General features: G+C 41.4%; 1 protein-coding gene and 1 pseudogene across 2 annotated transcripts in view; one reads left to right on the top strand and one right to left on the bottom strand.

Moving 5' to 3' along the window:
• RARS1 (arginyl-tRNA synthetase 1) overlaps positions 1–13,411 on the bottom strand; it is a 29,267-nt gene extending 15,856 nt beyond the window's left edge. Inside the window, exons 1-9 of one of the 2 annotated variants that reach the window (XM_086412789.1) lie at positions 12,731–13,411; positions 11,830–11,964; positions 8,756–8,944; positions 7,549–7,657; positions 6,901–7,001; positions 5,538–5,659; positions 3,340–3,460; positions 1,470–1,599; positions 761–865 (exon numbers count right to left, since the gene is read on the bottom strand). In XM_086412789.1, coding sequence (XP_086268915.1) covers positions 761–865; positions 1,470–1,599; positions 3,340–3,460; positions 5,538–5,659; positions 6,901–7,001; positions 7,549–7,657; positions 8,756–8,908 — 841 coding nt within the window. In that variant the 5' untranslated portion in view covers positions 8,909–8,944; positions 11,830–11,964; positions 12,731–13,411. The remainder of the gene's footprint in view (positions 1–760; positions 866–1,469; positions 1,600–3,339; positions 3,461–5,537; positions 5,660–6,900; positions 7,002–7,548; positions 7,658–8,755; positions 8,945–11,829; positions 11,965–12,730) is intronic. The other variant, XM_086412788.1, reaches the window with a different exon arrangement.
• LOC147369867 (large ribosomal subunit protein eL20 pseudogene) lies at positions 5,917–6,647 on the top strand (annotated as a pseudogene).
• Positions 13,412–20,311: the final 6,900 nt, after the last annotated feature.

The following is a 20,311-nucleotide window of genomic DNA, read 5'->3' as shown; positions in this document are numbered from 1 at the left end:
TAGCCTCTTTAGAAAATACAGATAGAGGAATTATGCCACACAACACCATACGGAAATCTCTGTAAGACAAATGGCCTAGTTTCTTCAATAATAAATGAGAAAGAAGTGTGGGGCTATGGAGAGAAACCCATGACTTAACAAATTTTATATTAAACAAATGTAATGTGCAGACTCTGAATCAGCTTAGGAAATGTGAACTCATGACTTGCTATTAAGAAATCATTGGGACTTCTCTCTGGTGGTCCAGTGATTAAGAATCTGCCTTGCAATGCAGGGGCATGGGTTCAATCCCTGGTCAGGGAACTAGGATCCAATCCCTGGTCAAAGAACTAAGATCCCACACGTCAGAGCAACTAAGCCAGTGGACCAGGGCACAGAGCAACTACTGAAGGCCACGTGCCACAAGAGAGTCTGTTCACTGCAATGAAAGATTCCACATGATGTGACTAAGACCTGACGTAGCCAAATAACAAATTAAAAAAAAAAAGAAAGAAGTATTAATTGTCATGGAGTGATAACGCTATCATGGTTTTGAGGTGGGATGAAGGGTCTCTTGTTTCAGAGACAAACCAAAGCAGTTATAGAAGAAATTATATAAGCAGTGTACAGGAAGGTAACAGACACAATAAGGTCTGCCTGTGTTCATAATTAAGTTGGTGACAAGTGCATGAAGCTGGGATGTCACTATAATATTCTCTCTGCTTTTGCCTATGTTTGAAAATTTGTACAATCAAGTTAAAAATAAAAAAAGAGTGCTTACCTCTATCTTCAAACTCCTTTACAATATCATGCATCCTATCTTGATAGAAGGATTCTCCCCTCTCTATTAAAGAGATGTCCAATGCCTCATAGATTTTATTAAACTCTAGGGAAAAAGTCATAAAATAAAGAGAATGTATAATTTAAAAAGATAACCTACAGTAACACAATACATTTTACTGCCTCGTGTGGCAAAACAGCCACCAGCCTCTTCCAAAGATCTACTGGCTATTCGTGTTCATCTGTTCTTCAAAGTGACCTTTCAGATAACACTGTCAAGTCTGAACACTCAGAACTGTCTTGAAACCATAAATGAATATGGAGAACTAGGGGACGTGGCATGACACTCTACCCAAACATTCTGTTCCACCCTGGTGTGTATTTCCCTTCATTTTAGCCCTACATATTTCTGGATAGATTTATTTGTAAGGATTTTATAGCTTCGGATGCTTAATGTGAATAGCATCTTTTTCCTTTCTACTTTTTTTCTAACTAATTTTTCCTGACTTCTAAAGAAATTAAATTTTGCACCTGCCTGTCTTTATAAATAAACTTTCTTTGTAGTTTCAATTTCAGAAAATATGTAAGAAAAAAAAATCTATTTGTTAGCCCTTGAATATTTAATACGTCATTCAAAGTCAATTCTGAATACTCAAGAAACTACATGCAGTAGTATTCGCTGGAAAAATAAACAAAGCCCAGAAGCTTACCTTGGCGGGAGACATCACAGATGAGTTTCCAAGCTTTTATGATGTCTGGATTTTTACTCTGGAGCAAAACAACACACTGATATGCTCGCTTCTTAAATTCCTCCTCAGTATCAAATCTCTTCTTGGATTCCTATATTAAAAAAGGCAAGGTTTGTAAACAATCAGCCCCATATTTCTAGATAAAACACATTTCTAAAAAAAAAGAAAAAATCCCACAAAAAAACAGAGGAAGTAAAAATTTAGATCTGTTGAACAAGTGTTCTATCTCAACAGTCAAAGAATGTTGTTACAAATGAATGTGCTAATAAAACCCAATTATTACTTCTGAAATAATTTTCCTTAAAAATGTAACATTTGATCACAATGCTACCTCCACCTTTCCAGTTCACACTGGTGCTTGTGTTCCGGGAGAATGACAATGTACAGCTAACACATGAGGCTGAATTTTCCAGGTTCTGATTTCCATTCTAAATAATTTTTTTTTGGGGGGGTGGTAATTAAAAATAAAATCATGGACTTCCCTGGTGACACAGCAGATAAAAATCTGCGTGCCAGTGCAGGGGACACAGGTTTGATCCCTGGTCTGCGAAGACGCCACATGCCGTGGGGCAACTAAGCCTGTGCGCCACAACTACTGACGCCCGAGAGCCTCAAGCGTGGGCTCTGCAACGAGAGAAGCCAGCGTGCAACTAGAGAGCAGCCCCCGCAGCTGCAGCTAGAGAAAGCCCGTGTGGAGCAACGAAGACCCTGAGCAACCAAAAATAAAAAAAATTGCTTTCATTGGTTCCTATCTACTTTGAAAGCAAAACGTGCTTATTAAAAAAATATTGTTAACCCTATCCCAAACTAACCAGCAATAACATTCTGATGAAAATTCTAGGTATCTCTTTGCAATCACAGATCTGTATGTTTTAAAAACTATAAATATATGGTTTTTCTTTTATCCTTGGTATTAAAATTCAGCAATGTGTTTTAAATATTATATGGCATTAATAGATTTGCCCATTGTATTCAGTGCACAGAATTCCAGCAGATTATAGCTATTTCACTTAACTGATACCAGTAAACAATTTTCAATCTTTTCATTAGAAAATACATACCAAAAGATTTAAAAAAAACCTCTAAAAAAGCCAGTTACCAACCAACCAAAAAAAGTTTTAAGTACTATATTACTTCTTAATACAGTAATCCTATTCTTGGGACTCTATCATAAGAAAACAATTTTAAAAATGAGAAAACTTACATGTAGAAACATGTAGGTACAACCTACAAGTAAACCTACAAGTAAAAACATGAAGTTACTTACTGAGCATCCCCAAAATGGGGGGGGGAAACCAAATAATAAGGAGCATACACTTTGGTCTACAAATCCAAAATAAGATGTGGTCACAAATTAACATGAAAGAGTATGATAAAACTTTAAATAGGTACAATACAAAAATGTTACTATAACCACAATTGATATAATAAAAGTTTATATACGGATAAGTGAAAGAGTCAAAGACTGTTTACTACAGTGATTTATTTAAAATTATGGTTTATGGTAAATTTGTCTTTAAAAAACTGTTTATACTTAATAATGCTTTCAAAACATACAGAATCAGGAAGATAACAGCAGCATCAAAATTCTGAAATACTAAAATGTACTTTGACTAACAAACTCCTAAATTCACGTAAGAATGGGTAATGCTGTAGATTTAAATTTTTAACATACACCAATAAAAGCAAACATGCTACAATGAGGAACAGAGAATGGAGCAACTTTTATTTAACCCCATAATAGCTTCAAATACCATTTAAAACTCCCTAAGGAAAACAATTATGATAATTGATAGACACACAAATAATACAAAAATAAATGGCACCAAACCTTATAAAAAGCCTGAAGATCCCCAATGGGAGGTGAAACTGTTAGGTAATCTGGAAATTTATCTTGCAGGTGAGCAATGAGCATGCCAAACTGGGTTCCCCAGTCTCCTACATGGTTTAATCTAGTATCAGACACAGAACATAAAACCACTTAAAAATGATAAACATGAACTGGACTATAAAGAAGACTGAGTGCCAAAGAATTGATGCTTTTGAACTGTAGAGTTGGAGAAGACTCCTGAGAGTCCCTTGGACTGAAAGGAGATCAAACCAGCCAATCCCAAAGGAAATCAGTCCTGAATATTCATTGGAAGGACTGATGCTGAAGCTGAAACTCCAATACTTTGGCCACCTGATGTGAAGAGCTGACTCATTTGAAAAGACTTTGGTGCTGGGAAAGGATTGAAGATGGGAGGAGAAGGGGACGACAGAGGATGAGATGGTTGGATGGCATCATCGACTCAATGAACTTGAGTTTGAGCAAGCTCCAGGAGTTGGTCACGGACAGGGAAGCCTGGCATGCTGCAGTCCGTGGGGTTGGTTGCAAAGAGTTGGATACAACTGAGCAACTGAACTGAACTGATATTCCATTAGGAACCACAAACATTAAGTGCCAGTACATCGTGTTTAGTAGTGTTCTTTTTATGAAGGTGTTTCCTCATCTGGTCTGAGAGGCAAAGACAAGGTCTGTTATGTTTGTCATTAGATACCCAATAATGAGCCTGCAAACACCTGGCCTACAGGATTTGCTGAATGAAGTTCCTATGAATGGACTGTGATCTGTTTATTGCTTAGTTAACTGGGAGAGCGGCAGTCAGGTCAATGTTGGTCATTACCATAATTTTATGAAAACGTAACTTTTCAACCAATTATTTCAGTATAATTTAGTAGTTCCCAAATATCAGAGAAGGCGATCGCACCCCACTCCAGTACTCTTGCCTGGAAAATCCCATGGATGGAGGAGTCTGGTGGGCTGCAGTCCATGGGGTCGCTAAGAGTCGGACACGACCGAGGGACTTCACTTTCACTTTTCACTTTCATGTATTGGAGAAGGAAATGCCAACCCACTCCAGTGTTCTTGCCTGGAGAATACCAGGGATGGGGGAGCTTGGTGGGCTGCTGTCTATGGGGTCACACAGAGTCGGACACGACTGAAGTGACTTAGCAAATATCAGTGGACAAAATTCATCAAAATATATCAATCCAATCACTTCTCATTCCTCACTGCTTTCATCTAACCTCAAACCATCAGATCATCTCTTCAGTTCAGTTGCTCAGTCGTGTCCGACTCTTTGTGACCCCATGAATCGCAGCACGCCAGGCCTCCCTGTTCAAACTCAAATCCATCGAGTCGGTGATACCATCCAGCCATCTCATCCTCTGTCATCCCCTTTTCCTCCTGCCCCCAATCCCTGCCAACATCAGTCTTTTCCAATGAGTCAACTCTTAGCTGGATTATTAAAACAGACTTCTAATTAATTACTATAGTTCCTTTTCCCTTCTTTGCCTAGTTTATTTGAAGAAACCAGGGCAATCTCTAATCAGATTATATGCCCTACTAAGACTCTCCAAAAGCTTCCCACTGCATTTAATAAAACTGCAATTTCCTACCATGGGCTACAAAGTCCAGTACAATCTGTTTCTTGCTTACGTCTCCCACTAAAATATATACTTCTAGTATACAGGACGGAAAAGGCAATGGCACCCCACTCCAGTACTCTTGCCTGGAAAATCCCATGGACGAAGGAGACTGGTAGGCTGCAGTCCATGGGGTCGAGAAGAGTCAGACACGACTGAGTGACTTCACTTTCACTTTTCACTTTCCTGCACTGGAGAAGGAAATGCCAACCCACTCCAGTGTTCTTGCCTGGAGAATCCCAGGGACGGGGGAGCCTCGTGGGCTGCAATCTATGGGGTCGCACAGAGTCAGACACAACTGAAGCGACTTAGCAGCAGCAGTATACAGGAGGCACTCAAGGAATATCTGTGCAATAAATGAGGGAGTTTTCCCCTTGGTTCTACATCCACCCCAAGTCTTAATAGCTATTAGTCCAAAGGAGGGGCCAAAGATATAATTTAAAAGCCTAATGGGTGATTATGAAGCAGACACTTAAGAATCACTGATTTAATCAAAGGTTCTTTCTCTAGTGATAACTTTCTTTTCTATAGAAATCTCCAAAGAAAGGCAAGAGTACGTACCTCAGCACGTTATATCCTGCAAACTCAAAGAGGCGGCACATGCTCTCGCCTATGATTGTTGACCGAAGGTGGCCTACATGCATCTCTTTAGCTATGTTGGGAGAGGAAAAGTCAACTATAACCTGGGATAAATAGTAAAGATTTTTTTAGAGAGGGATATAAACATTTTCTTTTGCTAACACATTCATTAATAACATTTAATAATAAACAAGGCTTAAACATTAGCTTGGATTGTAATGCAACTATTAGGATTTCTGATGGAACTTTTAGGATTTCTGATGGAACTTGTCCATCATTAATTGAAAAATAATCAAATCTGTTTAAATAAGTTATCTATTCTTTATTTCAGAGACAACTCATAAATATCAGTTGGCTACCTCAAATGCCTTGGGGAATGAAAACAAAAATCATATAGCAATCAAGACCCAGGGGAGCTTTTTCGAGGGTGGTGGCAATTGTGGGTAGAGCACCATGAAGGCCTCAGGGACACTCTGTGAGTATAAGGTGGTGGGGTGCTGCCTGCCGACCCCCAAATGCTGCATGCTGCCCCTCTATCGTATGAGAATTTTTGCGCCTAATCACGCTGTTGCCAAGTCCCGCTTCTGGTACTTTTGTGTCTCCACTGAAGACGATGAAGAAATCCTCAGGGGAAATGGTCTACTGTGGACAGGTGTTAGAAATCTCCCCTTTGGGTGAAGAACTTCGGCATCTGGCTGCACTGTGACTCCCACAGCATGCACTGGGAGTAGCAGGACCTGACCACAGCTGGTGCCATCACCCAGGGCTACCGAGACATGGGCACTGGCACCAAGCCTGGGCCCACTCAATCCAGATCGTGAAGGTGGAGGAGATCGCAGCCAGCAAGTGCCGCCGACCAGCGGTCAAGCAGTCCCAAGACTCCAAGATCAGGTTCCCACTGCCGCACCAGGCCCTCCGTTGCCAGCACAAGCCACACTTCGCCAACAAGAGGCCCAACACCTTCTTTTAGGTGTAGACCCTCTGTCCCCGGGTCTGCCCAAATAAAACTCAAGTGGGAAAACCGGAAACAAAAAAAAAACCCAGGGGAAGGGGGAACTTTCAAGATAGTGGTGGACTAAGATATGGAGATCGTCTTCCTCCCCACAAATACATCAAAAATACATCTGCATGTGGAGCAACTCCTACAGATCACCTACTGAAGGCTGGCAGAAGATCCCAGGCTTCAAAAAAACAAAAAGACCCAGTGGATAGGTTACTTCACAGCTATGTTCATAATCTCAAAATATGAATAGTTAAATCTCAATATAAAAAGTGAAAGCCATTTTTAGCTACAGCTAATAGAGTTCTAATGTATTATGCTATCAATCAAAAAATATACATATACCTTTTTGTTCTCTCCAATGGAAGGTATTTTAACACCATTCACCAAGAGATTGGTCAACTGTTGTGATACAAAGCCCTTTCTTAAGTGGATATTAATAAAACCTAAAGAAAAACAGAGAAGAGAAAAAAATCAGATAGCTTCCAACTTTGAAGATTGCTACTCCCAAAGCACTTCTCAATTTCACTTATGCTGGCTCCAGAACCCTAGTGTGGCTCTGGTGAAACTTTTCAGGCTTCCAACAGCACCTGGGGCCTTGGCTTGAGCCCTCTTATGAGCTCCCTGTTTCCACATCTAGTTTCACCACTTTCCTGAAAGCTTCCTACTTAATGCAGGACCCCTTCACTCCCAGCGAATGATTTAACTCTTAACAGAAAATAAACGATCCTTCTGCCACAGAGTATCTGCCATCACTATCTCCTTTTTGCTGATGAGAAACTGAGTGACAAGGCAATAAAGTAACTCATCCACAACCAGGTGAGTAAGTCTCGTTTAAAACCTCAGTTTCCTAACTCCCAATCCAAGGTGTTTTCATCATCTTGTTCAGTACATGAGTTTTAACCTTATGTTTATATTTAAAATGGTTTTCTTTTCTTATTTCAAAAGGACTCAGCAATCAATAGAACTACTTTAGAGTACATTATGACATACCAGGACCAGCAATTTCAACTTTCTCAATATATTCATTGTCTGGGAGGTGTTTGACAATGTTTTCAGCAATTTCTCTTGGATTAACTTTCTGTTCCTTGGTTTTAAGCATCTATAAAACATAAATGATTGATTACACAACAGGTCTCAGCAAATTACTAGGAAACGCACAGCTGACAAAGCATCAGATTCAACTGACACAAGACTCATTAGAAGGCAGCAGCAGAGACCAGTGACCTTGTAAAGAGAGAGAGATTAAAGCATCAGACAGCAACAGTGCCGGGGGAATGGAAAAGTGCCAAAACCACAGGATCTCTTTTCAGAATGAGCTGCCACAGCTGTCTAGAACTTCTTAATGAAGACTTTTAAAGTCTTTAGTTATAATGCCTGTTCCAGAATATTTACATTTCTAATTTTCAAATCATGAAAGTGTGCAATATTCAGATTTGAGTAGTAAATAGCACCCTTATAAACTTAACTCCAGCACAGACACACAAAAATTATCCAGGAAAAAATCTGATCTCTTTAGATGAAGCCTTTCTATTCAGCAATGAAAAGAAATCAAAAAGTCCCAAACCAAGCGCAATAAACTACTAACACATTAGCTATTAGAAACAGGGAACTCCTCTGACTGAACATGAAATACACAAGCCTATCTCACAGACACATCTCCATCAAATATTTGATGGGAATGCTGGTGCTAATTAGCTAACTTCTAATTCCTCAACAATAAGTCAGTTATCCTGGACACAAAAGGAGGAATGTGCCAAAACAGTATCAGCTATTTCCTTAAATACTGAGTATATATAATTTAAATATTAAAATTTGTGCTTTTTAAACATTAAAAACACACAGTCCCTTTCCTCAAGCTTTTCAGAACTGTGGAAAATGTTTTTACTGAGGATACAATGCTCTATTATTTATGTAAATGATAATTATGGGCTTCCCGGGTGGCTCAGTGGTAAAGCATTTGCCTGCTGATGCAGGAGACATGGGTTTGATCCCCAAGTCAGGAAGCTCCCTGGAGAAGGAAATGATAATGCACTTCAGTATTCTTGCCTGAGAAATCCCACGGGCAGAGGAGCCTGGCGGGTTACAGTCCATGGGGTTGCAAAAGAGACAGACATGACTGAGCACACACGCACGCAATGATAACTGTCATGCTTAAGAAAATCAAAGCACAAAGAATGCTTTATAATAATATAATTACCTGACAAATGCCCATAGCACTATTACACTGATAGTCCCCAAACTTGGGCTGCTGACTTGGAGTCACAATCAGTGGAGGATTTTCCAAAACTGGATAGGCAGCCTTAATGGCACAACCGAAGACCTCTTCCAGGCAGCTATTAATGTTAATCATAGTTTTGGTTGGTTTGTTCCTTTCTGCTTGAAGACTCTGTAAGAAAAGAATGTAAATGTTAATAAACTTTATACAAAAATTTCCCAAATATTTTGAGAAGCCTTCAAGTATCTTGAAACTGAAAGGTAACACACACTCCTAGTGTAACACTCTCATATTTAGGATGTGCTGAGAAGCATTAATAGGACAAGTCTATCCCACAGCATCTAAGACATACATGTAAAAATTCCCCATGTACTTTCTTTCTACAGTTATTTAATATAACAGAAGCCAGCAATAGGGAGTAAGGGGCTGATGATTTTCTCAGCTTCCTAAAGCACCGAGAAAATAATATAAAATCAATCCTAAATAACTTCCTATCAAATGCTGGAACTGAAAGCTCTATGGACAAAAACAATAAAAACATTTAATCTCTTCATTAAAACGCTGACCCTTTCAAGCATGAAATGAAACAGGTCAAAAATACTGATGGGTAATATTAATGTATCAGAGTAACAGATTGTTTTGTCTTCCTGCAAAATAACCCCGTGGTACTTCCTATCTCTCACCTTCTCAGAAGTGGAATACACTCATTTAAGATGGTATATAATTAATTAATTACCTCCATTATTGCACTTTTCATACCTTCTCCAAATTATCTGTGTTTGGACAGATCTGAAATTTCTCTAAATATTCTTTTGCAAAGAAAGTGTCTTATTTATGGTTCTATCCCGATAGGTGACGGTCCGTGTGGTTGCAGAAGTGTTGGACAAGCAACTAAACAACAAAAGTTCTGGCACCTAGCCCTGTACCCGCCATGTAGCAGGTCAAGATGGCTGGTGACTGAGTAGATATGGCCTAAAGAGACAGACGAACGTGCTGTCTACACCCTAATCATGAGTTTACATTAGTCAAAGTGTCGATGTGTAATATGAATGGCAACAATAATGAAAACTATTATTCGAGCAGTACTGAACTGAGCGCTCCTGAGTGATTCAAGTGTCAAGAGCGGAGTCAAGTGCTTTATTTATGTGCATTGCCTTACGTCACCTACATAACAAAAATGGAGTTTGTGACTACCATCACCATTTCCTTGTGGGTTAGAGATTAAGTAACTTGCTAAAAGTGATAAAGGGAAGAGGCAAAGCCAGGATTCAAGGTGAACACTCTCTTCTCCTTTAAAATGTTAAGTTCCATGAGGTGAAGAAATATTACATATGGTACAAGCATCTTTGCTACAATTCAATATAAGCATTCTGAAACATCACATTATGCAAAAAAAACCCAAACTAACTAAAACACCCTCCTAAAACAACAGAACTTATAAGAAAATTAGCATCAGGAGATAACTCAAAATCTGTGATAGCAACCTTAACATTGTCACTGATGAAAAAATGTACCTGTTTTTCTAATAAATACTAACGTAAGACTTAATCTTGAAAAGAACATGACAGCTCAACGGGAGATTTGTAGAGATGTGGATGGACCTAAGTCTGTCAAACAGAGTGTAGTAAGTCAGAGAAAGAAAAACAAATATTGTATATAACACATGTATGTGAAATCTAGAAAAATCTAGATTTCAGGGCAGGAATAGATAAGCAAAGGTAGAGAACGGATGTGCAAGCGTGGGAGAGGGAGGGTGGGCTGGGCTGGGCAATTAGGTTCAACATAAATACATGTCCATGGATAAAACAGCTAGTGGGAACAGGGAGTAGCACAGGGAGTTCAAGTTCTCCATTATGTGCACCAACAACTTACTCCTACCTTGTGTAATGCAGGGGGAAAGGATGGGGTTTGAGTCCTTTTATCAAATTTCAGAATCTTCGCTAACAAGGATTTTTTTAAAAGACACCATAATTTAAATTGCAGGATGAAACCAAAGCCCAGAGTACTCACTTTTTGAAGGATATAACACATGTGTTGCGTAGCAGAGGATTGGAGGGTGGGAAGGAGGTCCAAGAGAGAGGGTGTATGTGTACACACACAGCTGATTCATAGTTGTTGTACAGGAGAAACTAACAGAAGGTCGTAAAGCAATTATACTTCAACAACAACAAAAGAATACACTTCCTTTTGTACCTTCTCCCTCCCAGCTTCCAGCACATACCAGGTATTTAACAATAATTTTGACGTGAAATAAACAGAGAAATGAATATAAATAAGTGCAGAATGAATGAGGTAATCAGAAAGGTTGAGATATTTTGGGGACAATTCCCTGGAAATGTAATTTTTTTATTTTAGAAGACTCAAAGTAGGTAATAAAAAAGACTTCATGGCAGTGGGGCAGGCAGAGTCTAAGATGAATAACTAAGAGGAAGCTTTGGAAAGAAGGTATAATGCCAGTGCAGCCTGCCTGAAAGCAGCAGAGAACACACAGAGCCGAACAATCATGGGAGTGAGGTCATCATCGCCCAGGACGTGTCATCAGTAGACCTGAAGAGCAGGCCAAGAAATTAAAGCCCCAACGGAAGCAAGCTCAATTTTCTGACAAAATCAATAAACACTGTTAAGATTATGAAGTCATGAAATAACCAATACAACACAAGCTTCATGGGAAAAAATGTTCCAAAATACTAACGGGAAAAGAACCTTCCCACAAATATGACTCTGTAAAACACAAAAATAAAACTGTAAAATAACCAACTTAAAGCAGAGAAGGACTGTGGGTGTAGTTAAAAATATTTTGACTTGATATAAGCAATTACTGAAAATTAAGCTGGCTACACACTTAGTATGATGAAACATTTAAAGGGCCCAGAAGGAAAACAGCAATTTCTCCATTATCTGCACCAACAACTTACTCCTAACTTGTCTAATGCAGGGGAAAAGGACAGGGTTTAAGTCCTTTTGCCAAATTCCTTTCAGTATTTTCACTAACAAGGATTTTTAAAAAGACACAATAATTTAAATTGCAGAATGAAACCAAAGTCCAGAGTACTCACTTTTCGAAGGATATTCAGTCGATACTTTAATTTTAAATTTTCTTCCCGCAACTTCTCCAAATCTGCAGAAGCTTCTGAACAGCTGTAGTTTTTCAACCGATCAATTTCAGCAGTCAGAAACTTAACCTCTTTTTCCTAGGAAAGAACAGCCACCTTGGTCCATCATGATTGATAACTCCCAGATGTGATAAACTGAACCATAAACTTACTTCCTTATCTCCCCTCCTCTCCATCTGGGCATGGTAGAGGTGATAGCAATTAAGGACTTTGCCTTTGATAAGTTGTGGTTTTTGATGACACTACCAATGTCATTTTTTGATGACATTACTGATACTATCCTTGCTAAGCAAAAAGTATTTGTTTGTGTTGGAGAGGAGGAACAGGAGTCTTAAGCCTGCAATCGGATCCCCTTCAGATGGCTTGCTTCTGTGGTTCAAGTCCCTCTGCTTTTGCCTTTTCTGAGACAAAAGGACTTTCCCCTTTTATCCTCTGTTTCCAGTGTCCTAAGTCCTAGACTAGATGTTTTACTCTAATACCCCAAACCAAAGACATGTCAATTCAAAAGAAATAAAGCTACCAAACTGTGTTATTCAAGGAGAGATTCCTCACTTTAAATGTGATTGTTTATCTGGGCATAATTACAGCAAAGACAAAAACACAGTGTGCCATAAATGAGCATACTGTGTTCCAGGCACAGAGCTCAACACTTTTCAGAAATCATCTCCATTCTTCTTATCACAACCCACTGAGAGTATACCTATGTCCCCACACCGAAAAAGACCATATGACTCGAAATAATAAAGAACGTGACAATTTACTTGACCAGCTTGTGACGATTTAGCAATGAAGCGGTCCCCATCCTCCCACCCCTCCCCACCCTCCCACCCCTCCCCACCTGCACCTGGAATGTAAGGAAACTGTCACTTCTTGACAAGCTCTTGCAGTTCTTTCTCCACGAACACTTAAGGCAAGAAGCAAACCCCAGCTTGATAATCAACCCCTACACGGGCTGAGAAAAAAGAATCTCAGGATTCCTCTTGCACAGTATCATGGACAGAACGGAGTGCTGAGCTGCAAACAGGGCCCAGGGCTCCTGCTCTCACCCTACTTTCCTCTTTGTGTGTTCCCGCGCTCCCCCCAACAGAGCGCGCGTGTTCGGGGAAGAACGAGCACTGGTCGAGGCGGGACTCGACACGCCAAGCTCCAGCCCCGCTGTAGATGCTGGCTTGGGGGGTGTCAAAGAGAGGGGGACCCTCCCCCTCGCTGGACGTCATTGTCACCCGGGCCTGGGAGCCCAGGGTTCTTCCTCTCCCATCTCTTGGAAAGCGTTCCTGGGAGGGCATTAACCTCCGAGGCAGCACAGGCCCGTGTATGGGGACTCCGCTGCCCCTGTCGGAAGGGAGCAGGTCGGTCCCCGCCTCGCTGCCGTTGTCTTGGTGCTGCCAGGGCGGGAGCCGGGCCCTGGGGCCTCCATTTCAAACCTTCCCACCGGCCCCATGCGGTACTACCTGCTGCAGCAGCCGCGCGGAGCAATGAGCAACTAAGGCGTCCATCCTCGCGTCAGCGCCCTAACCTCCAAGTCGCCGGAAGCGGAAGCAGTAAGCCCCCTCGGAAGCGGAACCCCTCCCCTTCTTCCCCGGCCCTGCCCAGCCACGCTTGGCTGGCTGGGTGTTGTCGTCTCCTCCTCTGCTGCCCCCTGGTGGAATTTGGGAGAAACTGCGGGGAAAATTCGCGGGGAATTTTCTGCCTGGATGAGGGCTGCAGCCTTCAGAGCCTCACGTGGGGAGGACAGCAAAGAATTTGAGGGGAATCCGACCAGAGCTGCTCTGTGCTCAATGGATTTAGACAGAGGGACTTACTAAAGCCTGCGTTTAAGAAGGGCTTCATTTAACCCTCCGTGAAATGGGTACAGAACCAACAAAATTATTTACCCAATAGCATTTATTATGCACATTAATATGCCATCACTATTCCAGGCGCTGAAACACCAGCTGGACAAGTCCGACATGGTTCCTGCTTTCATGGAGGTTACATTTTAGAGTAAATAGATAAACCAGACAAAAAAATAAATAATCTCAGTTTTAATTGCCACGAAGATAATGTGATAGGGTGACTTAGGGAAGGTCTCTCTGAGCGGGTAACATTTGAATTAAAATTTTGAACGGCTAATCTGGGATTAAGTTCTGAGAAGACAGAGGCCTTAACTGTCTTGTTCACTTTTCCCAGGAGCCGCAGTGCTTCAAACAGTGGTCTCCAAACATTTTTGCCTCTGTGGCCCATATAAGAATTTTTAAAATTCATGCTCTAGCCTACAGACTTTTAAAAGTTGACATCTGAAAGCTCTTTCCACAAATTTGAATAGTTGTGATGAACTATTTTCTGGCATGTTGTTTCTTTTATAAGTGCTCTTAATGTATTTGCATCAAAACTGTGGAGCTGTGAATTTAGCTCATGCAATTTATGAAAAATTTCCACTATATTAATTAATTGGCAAAGCTAGTTCTCTTTGTCAAGTCAAATAATTCATATCATTTTTTTCTTCATTTTTTTATTTTTAAAGTTTGCTTTTATTTTTATTTTTAACCCAAACACAAGTGTTAATATATGTTCCTGTGATACCTTTTTACTTCTCTAAGAGAGAAAAATGGATGGAGGGAAGGATGGATGAGTTGGTGGATGGTCAAATCAATGGACAGATAGATGTCCACCTTCGAAATAAAGCAGGAAAAAGGGCCATCTTCTAAATAAATTTCTTTTGTTTGGTGCTAAAGGGGTTAACCTCAGGGGAAACTCTTGAAGTTGTAGAGAAGCAAAATTTGCCACCTCAAAATGTATCTTTTTGGTGATTATTTAGGCTGATTATTCTTTATGAAACAGAAGACTCAGGAAGTTTTTCTTTTTACCTCCTTATTAGCTGCCTAAGAAGCTGAGAACCAAAGAATTGATGCTTTTGAACTGTGGTATAGGAGAAGACTCTGAGAGTCTCTTGGACTGCAAGGACATCAAACCAGTCTATCCTAAAGGAAATCAGTCCTAAATATTCATTGGAAGGACTGATGCTGAAGCTGAAACTCCAATACTTTGGCCACCTGATATAAAGAACTGACTCTTTGGAAAAGACCCTGATTCTGGGAAAGATTGAAGGCAGGAGGAGAAGGGAACAACAGGAGATGAGACAGTTGGATGGCATCACCGACTTGATGGAGATGAGTTTGAGCAAGCTCTGGGAGTTGGTGGTGGACAGGGAAGCCTGTTGTGCTGCAGTCCATGGAGTTGCAAAGAGTTGGACACGATTGAGTGACTGAACTGAACTGGCTGCCTAAAGAATTCTATTTATTTTTTAAAAAATATTTACTTATTTGGCTGTGCCAGGTCTTGGTTGCAGGATGTGGGATCATTAGATGTGGCCTGTGGGATCTAGTTCTCTGAACAGGGATTGAACCTGGGCCCCCTGCATTGAGAATGTGGAGTCTTGGCCACTGGACCACCAGAGAATCCCCAACTCCCTAAGGAATTTAGATAAAGGGCCTGTTCCTGGCATAGAGCTACCTCCAGCGAACTCTGCAAAGAATATTGGCTAGGTGTGCTGGGGGAAACTTGGCAGGGCCTAGAGATCACGGTCCACACTTATCTCAAATGTTTACTTACCCAACACTTGCTTTTCCATCTCCATGTGAATTGCTTTTCTCTGAACTCCCAAACCATTATTACTCTCAATAGCTTCTTTTGTCTTTAGCTGAAGGTGGTATTTAAGGTGAGGGTTTGAGCCATTTTGGGAGTTCCTCATTTCTCCTGAGTTTTTCCCATGTATACATATTATTAAATGTTTCTGTGATTTCTCCTGCTAAACTGTCTCGTGTCCATTTAATTCTTAGACCAGCCAGCTCAAAGAACCTAGAAGTGAAGTGAAGTGAAAGTCGCTCAGTCGTGTCCAACTCTTTGCGACCCATGACCCGTGGACTTCTCCAGGCCAGAATACTGGAGTAGGGGACCGTTCCCTTCTCCAGAGGATCTTCCCAACCCAGGGATCGAACCCAGGTCTCTGCACTGTAGGCGGATACTTTACCAGCTGAGCCACCAGGGAAGCCCAAAGACCTAGAGGGTAAAGGAAAATCTCTTCCTGACAGAGTATACCTAGTTCAGTTCCTGTTAGTTTACACCCAGGGCAGTGGGAGGAGCGTTAACGCCTTTCTCTGTGGAAAGAGAGCTATAGAAAGAGAATCGGATAACTGAATTTGCAAGCAAAAATTTTTTAGGAAAGAGTATACAAAAATTAACAATCTGTAAGTAGATTCTTCTCGTGTGTCCAGGCTGTAACCCCTCTTAGAATGTCTTCCTACACCCTGAATTGCATATGAACCAGTTTGTCACAGGACATCGCTAAAAAACTATTTCTTTATGTAATGAATAGGAGGGTTGTGAGTGAAAAATGTCTCCGGCCATATCCGTAAACAAAGGATGTTGCAGCCAACAGGCAATCCCAGGACAGCCACCCTGGACAGTGAACCCTGAAGGAACTCAGGATGCAGGCGACACAGGTTCTATTCCTGGTCAGGGAACTAAGGTCTGAGATGCTGTGGGGGCAACTAAGCCCACAGGCCACAGTGAAAATGCAGTGTGACCAAAAAAAAAAAAGTTGAAATAAAAACTAAAAACTGGACTTCCCTGGTGGTATAATTGGATAAGAATCTGTCTGCCAATTCAGGGGGCACGGGTTCAATCCCTGGTCCAGGAAGATTTCACAGTCCGCAGGGGAACTAAGCCCGAGGACCACGGCTACTGAGCCCTGGTGCGGCAACTACTGGAGCGCATGCGCCGAGAGCCTACGCTCCGCAACAAGAGAAGCCGCCGCAGTGGGAAGCCCGCCCACCACAACCAACCTCTGCCCTCGCTCTCTCGGCAACTAGAGAAAGCCCGCAGGCCGGTTGTTTTTTTTCCTTCAGTCAACAGGGTTCTAGACAGGGAATAGCAAATGCAAATGGTCTCGGACAGGAACTAGGTTTACTGGAAAGCAGAAAGAGGGATTGGGTGTGAGCGGTTATGGAAAGCCTGGCAAAACCAAAGCATATAGGAATTTTAAGTGAAGGCGATGGGGGTGGGGGCCGGTTTCATTTTGTTCTAAGCAGAGTGTGAACCATTGGATGGCGTAGCAGAAAAATCAGATTTCTGTCTTTCAAAAGGAAGTTGCGCTGTTACAGGGTGAATTGTATTCTCTCCCCAATCCATATGTCAAAGGCCTGACCCCTTAGTATCTCAGAATGTGGTATATCTGGAGGTAAGGCCTTTACTTCCCTTGTAGCTCAATTGGTAAAGAGTCTGCCTGCAATGCAGGAGACCCAGGTTCCATTCCTGGGTCGAGAACATTCCCTGGAGAAGTTAATGACAACCCACTGCTGTATTCTTGCCTGGAGAATCCCAGGGACAGAGGAGCCTGGCAGGCTACAGTCCGTGTAGTCCCAAGAGTCAGATACGACTTAGCGGCTAAACCACCACCAGGGCCTTTACAGAGGGAATTAATTTAAATGAGGTCATGAGCGTGGGGCCTAATCCAATATGTTTGGTGTCCTTATAAGACAGGACACACACACGCGTGCACGTAGACACACACACGTGCACACATGCACGCACGCACACACACACACACACACACACACAGAGAAGGAAGACTGTGTACAGACACACTGAGAAGGCTGCCATCTGCAAGTCAAGGGGCGTGGCCTCAGAAATAATCACCCTTGCCTGCAGACCCTTTGGTTACAGACTTGTAGCCTTCAGGACGGAGAAGGCAATGGCACCCCACTCCAGTACTCTTGCCTGGGAAAATCCCATGGGCGGAGGAGCCTGGAAGGCTGCAGTCCCTGGGGTCGGGAAGAGTCGGACACGACCGACCGACTTCACTTTCACTTTCATGCATTGGAGAAGGAAATGGCAACCTACTCCAGTGTTCTTGCCTGGAGAATCCCAGGGACAGGGGAACCTGGTCGGCTGCCGTCTATGGGGTTGCACAGAGTCAGACACAACTGAAGCGAATTAGCAGCAGCAGCCTTCAGGACTGTGAGAAAATAAACCGTTGGTGAAGCTCCCTCACTGCCCGCCTCTCCCCAGTCTTTGACAGACTGTTATGGCATCATTAGCAAACTAATACAGAAGGTTTGCAAGTGATCCAGGTGAGGGATAATGAACCAAAGTGGTAACAGGGAAAAATAAAATGGACAGATTCACAATAAATTTTGAAGGTAGAACTGATGGAACTTGCTCTTGGACTAGGAATCCAAAAATAAAGCCATGGGGAATGAGAAATAATGAACTAAGTATGAGCAGAAAGAAATGAAGAAGGTTATCTAGGGAAGGAAAAGATGATTGGATCTTTGAATTCTCCTTCCCAGAACAAAAGTCTAATGACCCAACATACTTTGTTTCCATAGTGAATAATATTTACTTCAACCATGGCACTGTAAATGCTGTTAACAGTTCTTAATTTTCAAATCAACTCATAATAGGAAGCTGGATGATCATTGCAGAGGAGCATGTAAATGTGACTGTTTTAAATGACATAAAAAATAACCATGTAACTAACAAAAATTAGGTGTTGCTAAGGAGAAAGGGAAATATGTGGCAGAATCTCCTCATCCTTATGGCAGGGAGGGGACAGCTCTTGCCTGCAGATGATGAACAGGGAATAAAGGTCAATTATTTAAGTGGAAACCACCTGATTAACAATTATTAATTGTAGATTCCAGAGGGTAGGGTGTCTTATTTTATATCTTTCTGTAGCATTTGAGATTTTTTTTTTTTTATACCTATAATTACATAGTAACTGAAAACAAATTCTAAAGTGAAAAAAATCAGGCACCAAGCATACTGAAATCTCTAGGTGGGGCAGGCCCTCTTTCTTAGCCTCCAGCTCCCAGTGAGGACTGCCCCAAGCACAGAGGGAGTGACTTCTGAAAAGGAGAGGAGGGGACCAAGACAAAGTTCTGACCCAACAGGAGGTGAAAGGATCTCCATGTCTTCTCCCTGTTGTCAGAGAGATGGTGGGGAAGTCATCAAGGGTCCCAGGGTCCCTGGCCCTCATCATTCCCACTTGTACAGCACCTGGGCCCAGTGTCACACCAGCCTTAAGCCAATACGAAGGCATTTTACTGTGTGTAAAAGCAAGGGGGTGGCAATAACATAAATATCCATCAATTAATTCAAGTTATTTATTTCATTTAGTGGGATACTTATATGGTTGTTGAAAAGTCACTTACAGATACCTAGCACCATTCTAGATATATTGACTCAATCACTGTCAGATAAGTTTCTTTGTTGATTATGTGATTTTTAAATTTTATTTTTTTTGGCAATGCCACAAGGCTTGTAGGAATTTAGCTCCCCGTCCAGGGTTCGACCACTGCCCTTGGCAGTGAAAACGCAGAATCCTAACCAGTGGACTGAATCCTAACCACTGGACTGCCAGGGAATTTCCTAAGATAGGAAATTAAATTAAATCAATCTTTAAATCGAATTCTTTCTGAACTTAAATGCTTGCTTAGCCTCATCCTCAGGAGTAGTAGCTGTGAATTCATGAGTTCAACAGCCAAGTTAAAATAAACGTATGATTATAATTATACAAAATCCACCGAGGTACCCTCTAACAGTGCTTCCTATACTTCTTTAGAAAACTCTGCATGAAATCACTGGTTATCAAGACAGCCTGTCAAAAGGTCAAAAACCCCTGAAAAAACAAAACACAAAAAATCCCCATGAACAAACAAAAAATAAAACTGCTGGAAATTTCCCAGATTCATGTTATTACTTAGCAGAACTGCAATCAGAATTTTGGTCTTAGACTAATTCATTCACAGAACAATTGTTTGAGGCTCTGCCATCTGTCAGGACTGCTCTGGCCCTGGGGCTAAAATGGTGCCCAAGACAGGCCTGATGCCTGCTCCTAGGTGTCCAATACCGTCATTATCACAGATTCAAAACCAAAATATGAACTATGTAAATGCAAGTGGTAAAAACTATTATAATGTTAAGCGGAGGTCATTTTGTTACTTCTGATTAGCTTCATGTATATTTATGGTTGGGAAGTCTTATAAATATATGACTCACCATGTTCTCCTAGATAAATGTAAAACCAGTCCCCAGTGCCCTGGGAGAAGCAGGGTGGTACAGGACAAACTTCTACCGTTAGTTATTCCCAGGAGCATCTAGAATATAGTAAGAATATAATTTCTACTAGAATATAACAAGTTCCCTACCATTCATCAATGACCGAATTCTGTTCAGTGCCTATAACGTATTACGTCCTTGATCCTCATGCCACCTAATAAAGCCAGCAAACAGAAGAAATGACTTATAGGCACTTTTACAGTTTTACGTGGAACATTTGAAAAATGCAGGCAATAAGACATGGAGCCTCAGGGTCCATCAACACAGGAATGGATAAAGAAAATGTGGTACATACTTACAACAAAATACTATTTAGCCATAACAA

This window comes from Bos grunniens, chromosome 7, assembly GCF_055505025.1.
Source record: "Bos grunniens cultivar Pamir isolate PY7600 chromosome 7, Bosgru_T2T1.0, whole genome shotgun sequence".
Taxonomy (NCBI): Eukaryota; Metazoa; Chordata; class Mammalia; order Artiodactyla; family Bovidae; genus Bos; species Bos grunniens.
The sequence above is the reverse complement of the archived record's forward strand: the minus strand, read 5'-3'. Positions and strand labels throughout refer to the sequence as shown.